Consider the following 13163-nt stretch of genomic DNA (forward strand, 5'->3'; position numbering starts at 1 on the left):
TTCTGCTCTCGTGTGCCTTTCATTCTGCAGGTATCTCAAAGCACTGCTCAGTCAATTAGAGACTGCAGCAGGGAGAGGCAGCGGTCTTGTGCTGAGCTGGGTAGCTGCAGCCACCGAAGCGCCTTCGTGACCCATTTGGCTGAGGCCAGGACGCTGCCCTGTCCCTCGTGCTTTGCAGGGGGTGCCCCGGGTCTCACACCTCTGCCCAGACGGCACGAGGTGATCAGCAGAGTGTTCGGGACTGGTGCGGTGGGGCTTTCTAGGGATTGCCCGATAACATTATTGCTGGCAGCAGGTTCTGGTCCGGACCCTGCAGCCCTCCAGGAAGAGAGCAGAAACAGCTACCGCGTGCATCAGCGGTTAGCGTGAAGCGAGCGTAGACCGCTGGGACTGACTTCTTCCTAGCAGATGCTGAGCCAGGACACAAGAGTCTTGTAGAGCTCAGCCTCTAGCATTGCTCTTGGCTGGCTGTTGGCTGCGAGTGCTGCGTCTTGTAGGCAATTTCCTCTGCTAAAGAGGAGAGGGAACAGTCCCTGCCTCGGACAGGGGTCATTGGTTCTGCGCTTGAGGTTTTCCAGACTGTTACAGCAAGGTTTTGTACAAGCAGTTTTGGGACCGTTGTGTCTTTTGTTACAGAATGTTGCATTTCAATTTAAAATTAGTAATTTACCAACGAATGTAGGCGGGCAGGGTGTGCAGAATCGGTGATCTCCTAAGATTGCTTTACAAATGGCAGCTAGAAGGAGCAGTGCCTGCTGCTTTTCCCATCATATTTTTTATGTGTGTTGTCTGACTAGGATAATGCAGGTTTGATCTGATCATTCATATCTGACACATCTTGTTTTTTACGGCTCCTCGGTGTGACGCCCCACGGTGAGGACTTCACAAGATGTAGCGACACTGAGATGTGAGGGCAGGGTACGAGTGCTAATGCTGTAAGTGTACTTCAGCAGCCCGTGTTCAGCTGGAGGAACTCTTGTGGCAGCTCCTCCGCAGAAATCCAGGGCAGAGAGCCTCCCTGGAAATGAGAGAGGTGTTCCTGGGGCTCGGTGCCGTAGCCTCTCAGCCGGTGTCTGGGAGAAGTGTGTTTTGTGAGTCGGATTCTCAGTGTAAGGCCCAGTCCTGCAATTTTTTTTGCGTACCTCCTCTGAGTCAAGAAAACACCCTCCCTCCCTTTAGGACATAAAAGTCAGGATCAGACCCTCACTTGGAAAAGCAAAGTAATCGAGTAATACGACAAAGCGCTCCAGTGGCACTGAGCATCTCGACTGACCCCAATTACCGCTTCCCTGAAATTATACCGTTGGAGGGAAGCAGACGGCAGTTTTGCTGCATACTGTCTACATGTCACTGCTTAGCCCAAAGAACAGAAAGCTCTCCTGTATTATTTTCCTATAGGTTTCTTCTACATGGTTAATATTTAAATAAGTTTTTTTAATAATTGCCGGGGGCGGGGGGAAGGTTCTTTCTTAAATATGGAGAAATCTTGTAGTGAGCCTGACTAGGCAGAGATGTAGTTATGAGTGAGATGGCAGCAGTCTGCTGCGTCTTGGGAACATCAATAGCGCAGGGACCAGGCTGTGTCTCTGCGGGTGGGTAGCGGAGCACCTTTGCAGCTGCGTAACCAATGCAAAAAGAGGGTATCGGTAAGTGGTAACGGCACCCAGAGAACAAACACAGGCTGTGACATTTTGCCCTGGTGAAAAGCCGCTGCTAGTAGTTTTGTGTGCCATGGATTTTTAACAGTATTGCCCCTCTCCTTGATCTGTGTCCCCTCTGACTGCTCCGGCCACCTCCTCTAGAGAGGAGGAGCTTACCGGTGATCCCTCCGGACTCCCTAAGGGCACAGCAGCCTCCTTTCATCCTGGGGGAGGCTGTGTTCCCAGACAGCGCTGCCTGTGGAGCACGGATTGTGTCCAGAAACTGATGAGCACAAGTCAGGTGTTGAACTCTTGCTTTGCCCCATGAATTTTCCATCAGTTTCGCTTCTGAGCTTTCCTGATTAATGGAAGCTTTGCCGTTTTCCCGTGGTAGTACAGGTGATGTTTGCCTTAAATGGTGTGCACGGCTGTGCAGGGAGGTTTCACCGTGATTCAGCAGGACATGTTGCCTTTGGAAGAAGAATTAGTTATTAGTGCTGCACAGTTTACTCAGCCAGTGGCGTTATTTCTGACCGGTACGTGATGAAGGGAGAATAAAACTTTCCAAGAAAAACTGAGTCTATGGGAGGGTGAGTAGCCACCAGACAGCATGGAAGCACGGAGCTCTGCACCTAGCAGAAAAAGAGAAAGAGCGCGATTAACTGTCTGGCTAATTTTTTCCTCTTCTTCCTTAGGGTGGTGGAGATGAAGGTGCTGGCAGGACTGCGTCTGAGAGCAGTCCCACAGCTGCTGACCGTGTGTCGTGCCCGCTGTGTGACCAAGGCTTTCCAGCGACGGAGATTGAGCTGCATGCCATGTACTGCAACGGCATCGTGGGAGAGGAGGCTGCCGAGGACAGTCCAGGTCTGCCAAGCGCTGCTTCTGTGTGTTTGCTCTTTGTGCTCCTCCCCCTTTCCCGTTACTTGCCGTCAGGTGCTGCAGCCTTGTCCCTCTTGGGATATTTGGTGCGTGGCGTGTCACGTAGGGAGGTTTGTTCACCACCTTGTTCCATCTCTGAGCTGGCCAGGAGAGTTACCAGAGGTTCCTGTGTTCCCAGCGTGTCCGGCGCAGAGACATCTTGTCTTTGATCGACTTCGTAATTTGTCACGTTATTTGTCCCTTGGAAAGTGTATGAGCCGAATATTACCCCAGGATCTAGCCTTGGACACTTTAAGCAGTACTCATAAGACACTTCTATTGTGTGTTTTGTTGAGGACCTGCAGAGAATCTGCCAGTGGTAGAAAATGGCAGGCTCCTGAGCCACACGGGTGAGCGTCCTTCAGGGCTCTCGAGAAGGAAGAATGTTCTGTTCCACTCCAGGCACGGCCCGCGCTCCGCAATGAGTCTGACATTTGTATGTGCAAAAATGGCTTGTTCAGCTGCAAGAGATTGCAGAAAAGTTTCGCTCTTGTTCCTCTAAAATTGCAAAATGATAGCTATCGATCTGGGAGCTTGGGTTTTTCTCCTTCGTGTGAAGTGTGAGGCATAGAAGCACGGTCAGAATGCCCGTATTAATCCTCTTTGCAGTCTTCTCCCTATCAGTTTTCTGTAGCCAACCTTTGTAGAGCTTAAGTGAACAAATATACCGGTCGGTTATCAACATATTCAATAAGTTATGTTTTAGCTGCTGCTTGAAATGTAAAGTCTGTGTTAGCACAATGTCAGGTAATATCAAAGTAGTAGCTTGTAATAAGATTAACTTTTCAGGTTGTGAATATATAATTTTCAGTTACATACTGGGTTATTAAATGCAACCTAAATCTATGATGTTTAGGCAATGTGAGCAAATGGGAGCTAGTACAAGAACTGTAACTCGCGCATTCCTCTAGCAGGGGGAAGTTTCACCATGTAATCTTAATGCAGAGTTGATGTAGTTTTAAAGTACAAGGTCTCTGTTATATTACATCTTTGGGGATATGACGTGGGTCCTGTCGAGATAAGAGGGGCCGGAGCAGTGGCTGATACTGCTTGGTGCTGAGTTTCGGTGGGGAGTTCTCTCTGCAAGCACAAACCAGCTACTGACTGCAAAGCATTTGGCTCGGGCAAGTCACAAATTATCACAGTTCCTCTCCCATCCTCAGCACTGATATAGGTCTTACCCACGCTACACAATGGAGCAGAATTTTTAGTATGCCTTTTAGCAGGGAATGTCTTTGACCCTGTGGTAATCGGGTCCCCGGTGTGGCTGGACTGCGAGTATATCCATTGATCCTGGGGAATCCTGACTCTGATCAGGAAAAGGCTTTGAATTCTTTGGCAGTGCGAGGGAATTTGTTCTTTCCTTTGGTGTTGGCTTTCAGCAGGACGGAGTTCAAGGCTGGCCTCTCCACTCTGCTTCCAGACTGCTCTCCTTGGGGATGTTTGTAAGGGTAGTTATTTTGGAATTGCTACTCTGCTGTTCTGGCTTGTTCAGAACAATCCCCCCCGTAAGACAGCTAGCCTGAAATAAAAGGGATTTTGGTCTACAACAATGGCTCTAAGCAGAGCAATGGTTTTGGGACAAAATCACAGTAATTTGGGTTTTTTATTGCCAGTTTTTCTGGTATTTTCCCTGTAGAGACCAGGCTTCATTAGCCGTAACAGTCTGTGACGCCTGTGTTGTTTGCACCAAGGCTCTTTGCAGGACCACGGGCTCCCTGGACTGGGAGCAGCACCTACGTGGGGCAGAATCCTGCCTGCCCGCTGGGGCTCTGGCTCGCGGGGCTCCTCGGCCCGGCTCCCGGCGGCTGCGCGAAAGCAGCAGCCACCCGGAGCGGTCTCAGGTGATGGGCTGGTCAGTGGGGTTTGGGCTGAATGGGCGGCGATGATGTGTAGCTCTGAGCAGAGGCCAGAGAGTAGCCTGGCACAGCTGTGCAGGTACAAAAGGACTCTGTTTCCAGGGCTGTGACCTTGGCATCCAACACTAGCATAAAATCCATAGGTAAAGCTAATGCGCAGCCTGGTCTAGTGGGAGGTGTCACTGCCCACTGGGGGGGGGGGTTGGAACTAGGTGATCTTTAAGGTCCGTTCCAACCCGAACCATTGTGTGATTCCTGTGTGCGTCCAGAAGCTGTTCTCTACTGCTGCAGCGCTGTGTGCTCTTGGCTGGCTTCTGTCTTCCTCGAGAGCACAGCAACAGCTTTGCGTGAGAGAAAAATCAAAGTTCTGCTCTCTAAGCCATCTCCTGATCTGTTAAGAAAAAGGCGGCTTCAGTTTTCCTCTGCTGCACTAGGTCAGGGGTTCCTGGTCTGTCTTCGGACTTATTAATTGGATTTACTTCTAATGTATCTAGAATTGCAGATTATGCAGTCCTGCAGATTATAGCTGTCAGTGTTTTTCATTTTGAAATTACAAAAGGATTCTTGCTGGTTTTGCTTCTCTTCTTCCCTCTTCTAATCATGCACCGAAGTCTTTCAGTGTTACATATCAGGAGGCCAGCTCAGTCCGGCTGGTATTTGAGGACAGGTTTTCAAATGAGATGGCTGGACAAGATGAGTTACAGTTGCTTCCCCTACATATGTACACGGTTGCCCTGGCTGGATGCCCAGACCACCACATACCTGGGCAATATGAAAATCTGATCATGAATTTCCATTTTCCTGTGGTCTGAGTAAATAAGAAAGAAGAGCCTGCTGTTGCATTAGCTGCTGTACCAGGCTGGGGAAGGTTCAGGTCCGAAGTTTCCAGCTCACTGACTGGCGTTAATTCCAAGTGAACGAGCGGAGCCATGGAAGTGCTGTGCCAGCCCCCTCTTCCTTCAGTGCACTTGGCTGAAGGACTGGGTTGTGCGAGAGGGGCTCTCGTCTGGAGTCACCGCATCCATCGCCTGCTGCTGCTGCCAATGCAGGAATCTGTGGGTCTCGGTCTGGGAGCGAGTCTTGGCTGCCACTGAGCACAGCAAGTAGTCTCGAGCTTTGGGACATGCTCTATTCTTGTTGCCCTCCATCTACGCGTTCCCAACCTCTCAGTTCCCAAGTGAGCCAGAAAAATGAGGATTTGATACATCCCTTCCTCCCAAAGCCTTGAATGCAACCTGATGCAGCTGTCAATCTTCAGCAGCAGCGCTGGTGCTGCTAAAAAGCTCCTGACATCAATAGAAGTGGTACTGATACAGCAGAAAGAGCAACAGAATGGGTGCGGGAGAAAGCTTCATCGCTTCTGAAAAAGGACAAGGTGCTGGCGAGCCTGCCACTAACAGCAGACGGCACAAAAAATAGTGAGAGTGGGGAAGAAGCTGGTGCAGCAAACCCCAGGTGGGTCATGCGGCAAGGAGAGGAGCTTGGTGACCGTGGCCTTGCAGCTCCGTGTGCCAACCCCGCCTGGCAGCCCCAGGAGGTGCCCGGGGTGAGCGTGCCGATAGCGGGGCCGTGCTGGGGAGGGTTTGCTCCTCTTCCCCGGGGTGCGAGCTGGAGCCAAGCAGGCCAAGGATGACTCGTCAACCAGAAGAAATGCTGAACTAGAGAAAAGGTTATTCTGGGTGTGTGTGTCCCAGCGAAGAGCATCACGTCTGGGAGAGCTGCAAGGCTCTCGTCACACAGCGGGTCAGCACTGCTCTGTGGCTGGGATCTTCCCCGTGGCAAGTGTTTTCCCAAGTTGTGAACCCCCCTTGCTGTGGGCAGGGATTGTGCCTCACCAGTGTTTAGGAAGATGTGAGGGGAGGAGGCTGGCTCTGCTCTGCCTCGCTGTGCCTGTCGCGCGGCTGGCCCTGTTCTCTCTCCTGTGCCTCTGCTTCCAGCAGCACAGCTGGGGGTCTTCCCCTGGGCAGCTGCAGAGCCCGTCCCAGGCATCTCTAATGGGCCCATTATGCCAGATGTGTTCACTGCTTTTGGAAGAAAATAGAACTGATTAACACCTGAGCTGGTGCACGAGGCTCCCGAGACGGTGTTAAAGGAATATTAACGAGTGCACGCTGATTTGGAGAGCAGCTTTCACCACGCTGTCAAACGCACGTGTTAGTTGGGTTGTTGGGAGGCTGGATGGCCTGGGGGGGGTGGCCGTGGTTATTGGTCCTCCTCGTTGGGCTGCCACTTCAAATCTGGGCCGGGCTAAGTTAAAGAGAGACGTCCGCTTCGGTGCCTGTGAGAAATGAGCTGTTGGTATCAGTCATCGCCTACGAGACAATGCCCACGTCCTAGGAAACGCTCGAGCTTGTTTCTTCAGCCTGGATGTCTCCCGTCAGCCCCAACAGCTCTGAGCATCTCGCAGTGCATTTGCTGGTCGTGGCTGCGGATCAGTGATTGCTCCTAAGGGAAAAGCCGTGTTGTATCAGCATCGTGCGTAGATATTGGGGTGGCCTAACACTCTGGAAGTGGGGTTTTGCTAAAACCCTGAAGGATTCCCTTTGTTCTGCACAAAATTTTGTGTGTCCTTTTAGTTATCACAGATGATGTGCCAACAATAACAGGTTTCTCGTGCCTGTACCTTGGATTCAGGCCTTTCCCCTAAGGAGAGTATGGGAAGCAGTGTACTGGGCTGCAGAATAGCTCGCTGCGTTGTCCGCTTAGCCAGCTTGCCCGAGAGTGCTTGCTGTGACATCTGTTTTGGAGCTGGAGTCTTGAATGTCCCTAGTGAAGCAAGCTAAGCTATCTGATATGTTCCCCGCGGATCTTTGCTGGTGGCATGTCAACAGGAATACGCTGAGAGGAATTCGACTAAAGAGGCGACGCTCCGACATGCTCCCTGCAGGTGCCTGGAGAGCAGGTTTGGAAAGGCTGGGCTTGCTGAAGGAAAAGAAATTGTTGGACCCGTCGTGAGCGTGCTGGTCAGCCGGGATCTCGGAGCTGCCCTTCCCTGCTGCCGATGGAGAGCAGCACCACCGATACTTAGTCCTGGTAGAGATCTTCATCCAGAGGCCCCACAGAGCTGTATGTGGACAGTAGTACAGATCACCCCAGTTCACATGGGCAGAGGGAAAAGCAGCGAGCGTAGGCTAATTGTTGTAACCTTCCCTTTCCAGCGTGAACTGTATCCCTCCCCAGCAAGGCTCGCTCTTCCTACCACGTCTGCAGAAGGGCTGGTGCCTCCACACGGCCCCTGCCTCGGCTCTCCTTCCCCCCGAGCTCGCCGGCACCACGCTCCCCCCCCTGCAGCGGGCACGGGAGCCTGTTTTGGCAGGGAGCGGAGCTGTGCTGCCGGAGCAGCTGTGTAACTCTTCTCCCAGGCTGTTGCGCTGCTGCGCGTCAGCTTTAAAATGACTGTAAACTGCATACTGTTGATCCAGCTGTTTCTGGCAGAAGACAAGTTACAGTGTGAAATGGTTAGCTGGCTCCCGAGTTCGGGGAAGGTAACTTCTTCAGCATCCCCCCAGGAAAAAAACAACCAGGAGAAGTGGCCAGCTACCTCTTCTGCAGGAAAGACGACCCTGCCCGTCCCGGTCCAGTATTTCTCTGCCTCTACCATCGCTTCTGCTGCAGCCTGGAGTGGAAGCGATGGAAGCTCGTTGCATTTGGACACGGTGTAGGGATGCTTTTGGGGTGGTCGGCAGGTAACTCTCTGTTTTTTCTCCAGTGCTCACCCGGCGCCAGAGAGAGGCAAGAAGTAAAGCTGCCAGCGGTGACGGTGGCCCAACATCCTTAGACACTGACAAGTAAGTAGGTATGCTTGCTCCTCCAAGGTTGTTTCTGTGCCTCTGTCCTAGCTCGCCTCTGGATGTCTTTATTCCTGTATATGCGCTGGCTGTTGGCCTTGTAGGATCATTTCCCTAAGAAATTGCCTGCTCTCAGTGCCTCTTGTTGCAGTGCTGGCTCTATTTATACCGAAGCAAGAGGAATTTGCTGTTCTCAGATTGTTTATTTCTGCGCTAATTTCCTTCCAGCCCGATCCATGGCGGGTCAGAGATGCGTGGTCTCTGGCCGCTGTGGGGGGAGCTGTAGCTAAAATGGTGCTAACTCAGCCAGTTTCTAATGGGAGATTCGAGCTTGGTAACCCTGGGAAAAGAAGAGGCTAGGACAGGGAGGCTGTCAACATGGCACCTGTAGTGATATTCTTAATTAAATTAGACTTTCAGAATAGCAGTGGCTTTGTTTAATCTCTTCCCATGCAGCCCCTCCTCCTGCCACCCACACAAAGCATCATAAGAGAGGATCTGACAGTAAAATCCCTGCTATGGAAGCAATTTTGCTGTTACAAACAGTGGATGGCAACATCACTAATGGAATTAGGCTAATTATAGAGAGGACAGCTTCTGTTTAGACACATTATCTGGGTAATCAGCACTGACTGGAAAGAAAATATGGGAGAAGTGCTGCAGAGTTTTGCTCGATGGGGGCTCTCCATGTGCATTTTAGAGCCTGGGGTGAGTTTTACTAGGAGAGTGCTGCTTATCAAACTGAACACAATGCTGCTGGGGCTGGTCCCTGGGGGTTCGTCTCTCCTTGGAGGTGGTCCATTCCTGAATAGCTCCCCGGATGGATGCTCCCCTCCTGAAGAACCAGTGCCCTCTTCTGCACGGTTCGGTCCCTGCCAAGAGCTGGTGTGTAAGCAAGCGTAGCTGTGTAAATCCACATCTCGCCTTCATCTCCTTTCACCCAGGATAATTTCCTTCCCAAGCACACTCAGTCGTCCTGCGTGAGCCTGGTCGTCTTCTACACAAACGAGGGGGTTTGAGGAACACGCTGTGCCAGCCCCCCAGCAGGAGCGCGTGCTTTGCATTCCTCTCCCAACATGGCATGATGTAAGATGGAGACAGTGCAGAGAAAGACTTGATTTACTAGTCAGACAAGTTCATCCAGCCCTGGTAAAATGTCTTTCTGATTTAACACACTTGGTTTGCTTTTCAGGCAGAATTTAACTCCCCTTTGCAAAGCCCTCGCACTTCATTTCTGTGGATTTTGACAGGGTGCTTTATGTCTGGGGAGAAATCAGCGGTGTTTGAGATAGTTAGATGAGCAGATTTGATTACCGTCCCACTGCTGCAGCAGCAGGGTACGGAGGAACAGGCAGGGAAAACTGATAATCACTCATCTTTGCGATTGGTGCCGGCCTGACCCCACTGAGCGAGACCCGATCTGGTGACGTGTCTTCTCCGTGGCGTGGCCTGGAGGAGGAAAGCCATCGCTGGTGTCTGGGAGGCCGGTGCAGGGCGATTCCTAATGCAGTGCTCTGTCCTTTGCTGCCTGGCAGGTGTGAGAAGTGCTACCTCTGTAAGTCACTGGTGCCACTGCTGCAGTATCAGAGGCATGTGGACAGCTGCCTTCAGGCTGCTAGGCAAGCTCAGGGAACCAGGAGGCTGCGAAGCGCCAAGGTGAGGGGCGACCCTGCAGACCATCTCCTTTCCTTTGCGCTGGTTTTGGGGCTGGGTTGGCAGCAGGAAGTTTTCCCTGGTTGACGGGATGAGCTGACCTGGTGTGGTAGGATTGCCCGTCCCTGTGGGCCGCCGTGGCCAGAGAACTCGTTGCCCCCCCTCCTGCGATGCTCTGCGAGAGTGTGGACCGGTCCCAGGGGTGAGCTAATCCAGCGGAGCTGCCAGTAACCTCTCCAGAAGGCAGCCAGCCAGGGCTGTCCCACTGCCAGACAGCGCGCCTCAGTCCTGCAGGCTTCCTCGGCTGAATGTAGATGGAGTGGAGGGCAGTGTTAGGGTGACAAGCGTATCTGACTCTTACCCACAAGCCCTTTCCCATGGGCGAAGGCTGCAGAGCCGAAGGAGGGAGAACTGCTCGGTGCCGGTAGCAAACCGCAGCATCCCAGGAGAAATGTGGGAGAGCGAGTGCAGTGGAGGTGTGCCGGCTGCGGGGGACGTGCCTTGCCAGGGGAGGTGGGAGGCAGGAGCGTGGGTAGCAGCTGGCTCACAGTCACTCGCCAGGTGTTGGCCCCCACCGTGCTTTGTCCTGCTCGTGGTGGTCCTGGGGGAGCGCAGAGAGGGTCCTTCCGGGCCTTCCCGCTGGTTACCATGGGCAAAGCCCTAGTGCTGCGGATTTGCCTGCGCTCAGAAATGTGATTCTCAGCATGAAGATGCAACATGATGTCTTAGTTTCCTATAATCCCTTAAATCCATCACAGGCCTCAGCCCTTTGGGGATTCAGATGCAAATGATGAGACTTCTGGTTGATGATTTTGGCTGGGATACAGCCAAGCGCTGTGTGGTTCAGCGTACTGCAGGGCACGGCTGCTCCTGCATGTGACCGGCTCCATGGGGGCTGTTTGACTCTGTCCCTGCGCCCCACAGCCGGCTGGCGTGCGGGGTCCTGCACGCAGGCACGGGCACAGGGCATGGGGGAAAGGTGCTGGAGCTGAGCAGCCCTTTGGGATGGCTCGGCAAGGCCCTCTGTTTCCTGTGTCCCTGCTTGTGCCGAGGTGGCAGCTCACTGGGGGGGCAGGTCACACCTGGGCACAGGCTGGGCCATTGGAAAGCTTCCTAGTGGCACTGTTGGGCTTGCTGTTTCCTGCCATGGCCCATTTTGGGGAGCTTTGGCAGCTCCAACCCCACAACCGGGATGCCAGTGGCTTCTAGAGCAGTCCTGGGGGCAGGGAGCAGCCAGGTGAGGGGACTTCGCTGGACCAGCAAGGCTCAAAGCAGCCAAGCCAAGCAGTCTTCCCTTAGCCTGCGTGACCAGCGCGGCTGCATCTTCCCAGGCTGAGAGGGGGCACAAGGTGTGTGTTCCTCGTCTGGCTGTGCCCTGGAGGAAGGCCTTTCCCTCCGGCGCCAAGCCCCTGCGCCCTCCGACAGAGTGGGATGGGGCCTGCCCTGCACGGTGCTGGGGGATGTCCCCGAGCTGTGGCAGAGCCTGCGGTGCCCAGATCTCTCTGTTGCATCCCCGTGCTCGCTGGCTGGGCTTGGGGATGGTTTCCTGCACCCTGGCCTCTCTCCTTACTGGGCTCTGCTTTATTAGCTGCTCTCAGCTGCCTCTGCTCGGGCACCGGTGAGGCTGGGCACGGGGCAGCGCCCTTCCCCTTGTTTGCTGGCCCTGCTCAACTGGAGGCCCTGGAAATGCAGCATTCGCTCTTGTGCCCAGCCTCACCCTGTGGGCTGGGGGAATGCACGGCCATGGGGCCAGCCCGGCTATGGGGTTCCCTCACGGCAGTGCTGTGATGGCGGTTCTTCTCTCCTTGGCAGGACGTTGGAAGGCAGGAGAGGGGACTCCTCAGGATGCTGGAGCTCTCGGAGAGCAAGTCTGCAGGTGGGAAGCTGTTTTCTGTGCCTGCCTGGGTCAGGGCTGCCCTTGCCCAGCTCTCCCATTATGGTCCCGGGATGTGCTGGGACAGCAGATTCTCCTTGAAGGGGTCTGTTCTTCCTGAGCAGGGCAGGAGGCTGTGGTGGTTGCCATCCTTCGTGCATCGCTGCCTGTGCCCGCTGGACCGGAGGGAGGGTGGCCAGGCAGGGCTGATGTGTGCTCTGGTTGCAGGTGCTGATGCGGGGGGACCCATCGCTGGACTAGGAGACCAACAGTCCCCCGCTGCGCTCTCAGCCAGAGCCGGGGGGGCGGCGGCAGACAGCCCCAGCTGCCTTCGGCACCTTCCTTTCAACATCTCCCCTGCGAAACCCGGCGTCTCCTTCTCGCAAGCCACGGACGGTGTGGTGGACTTGGAGCCCCACGCGGCTCTTCGCCTGGGCAGCCAGCAGCAGACCAAAGGCTGCCGACGGAGAAAGCGCAAGGTCTGAGGCCAGAGGTGCGGTGGCCCCCCCGCCATGGCTCCCCATGCCCCGGCAAGGGTCTGCGCAGCACCGTACCCCTGCTTCACCCCCAGCCTTGTTCTCCCACCCCCCTTTTCTATGTTTTATACGATCTGTGCAGGGAGCACTGGGTGGGGAAGTGACTGTGTGTTTTATAGGTGCCTGTGCAGCTTTGCTCTCTGTTAAAGAAATGGAAATATATTTATGTATGTTTTTATGAAACTGCAGCAACACGGAGGAGCTTTGCTGTCTTTCTCTGGGGAATGGGAGGCGCTGGAGGGAGGAGAGGAGGAATGGCAGATGGTGCGTCCAAAATCACGCTTCCCGAGGTCTGCCCTCGGGCTGGGGGGTGGTGTGAGCTGTGGGACCCCCCCCGGGCAGGGGGCTGCGGTGCCCGACGCTCTGTGGAGCGGCACATCGCTGCCTCTCCCAGCCGGGAGCTGCGGAGGGCACCTCGCTGCCAGCTGACAGCCGCAGCCAGGGGACGCGGAGACCGCTGGAGCCACGACCGCCGTGTCGCCATGTCCTTGGCCTCCTCCGCGGCCCCCGGGTGGCAGGGCCGGGCTGGGGGCTGTCCTGCGCCCGGTCCCCGCCTGCCCCCGGCCGCCGCTGGCTTCAAGGACAGGAGGGAGCCCCTTCCCAGGGACCACCCTCGCCCTGCCGCGGAGACCCTCCCCGGGAACGGGGCGGGGGGGGTCATGGGGTGCTCATCGCTGCGCTGCCGAGCTAATTAAAAGAGCTAATTAAAATTCGGCTTCAACTGTAAAAGCGCTAACGGGAAACGAGGGCGCGGGGAGCGGCCCCTGCGGCGGGGGCGCCGCCCATTGGTCAGGGCGGGGCCGGCGGCGCGGCGGGTCAGCCAATGGCAGGGCGGGGCGCCCGCGGGCGCCGTTTCTGTTGCTGGGGCAACGGCAGCGTCGTTAGCAACGACCACC

At 54.8% G+C, this 13163-nt stretch overlaps 1 protein-coding gene across 15 annotated transcripts in view; it reads left to right on the forward strand.

Annotated features, from left to right (window-relative positions):
• The window catches only part of UIMC1 (ubiquitin interaction motif containing 1), a 39404-nt gene extending 26664 nt beyond the window's left edge, over nt 1-12740 (forward strand). For 4 of the 15 annotated variants that reach the window (XM_054217787.1, XM_054217788.1, XM_054217789.1 and 1 more), the window contains 6 exons: nt 2336-2504; nt 8127-8205; nt 9741-9861; nt 11671-11734; nt 11960-12210; nt 12457-12738. In XM_054217787.1, the coding sequence (XP_054073762.1) occupies nt 2336-2504; nt 8127-8205; nt 9741-9861; nt 11671-11734; nt 11960-12210; nt 12457-12696 (924 nt within the window). In that variant the 3' untranslated portion in view covers nt 12697-12738. The other 11 variants (XM_054217783.1, XM_054217784.1, XM_054217786.1 and 8 more) reach the window with 10 other exon arrangements.
• The last annotated feature ends 423 nt before the right edge of the window (nt 12741-13163 follow it).

Source organism: Rissa tridactyla, chromosome 11 (genome assembly GCF_028500815.1).
Source record: "Rissa tridactyla isolate bRisTri1 chromosome 11, bRisTri1.patW.cur.20221130, whole genome shotgun sequence".
Classification (NCBI taxonomy): Eukaryota; Metazoa; Chordata; class Aves; order Charadriiformes; family Laridae; genus Rissa; species Rissa tridactyla.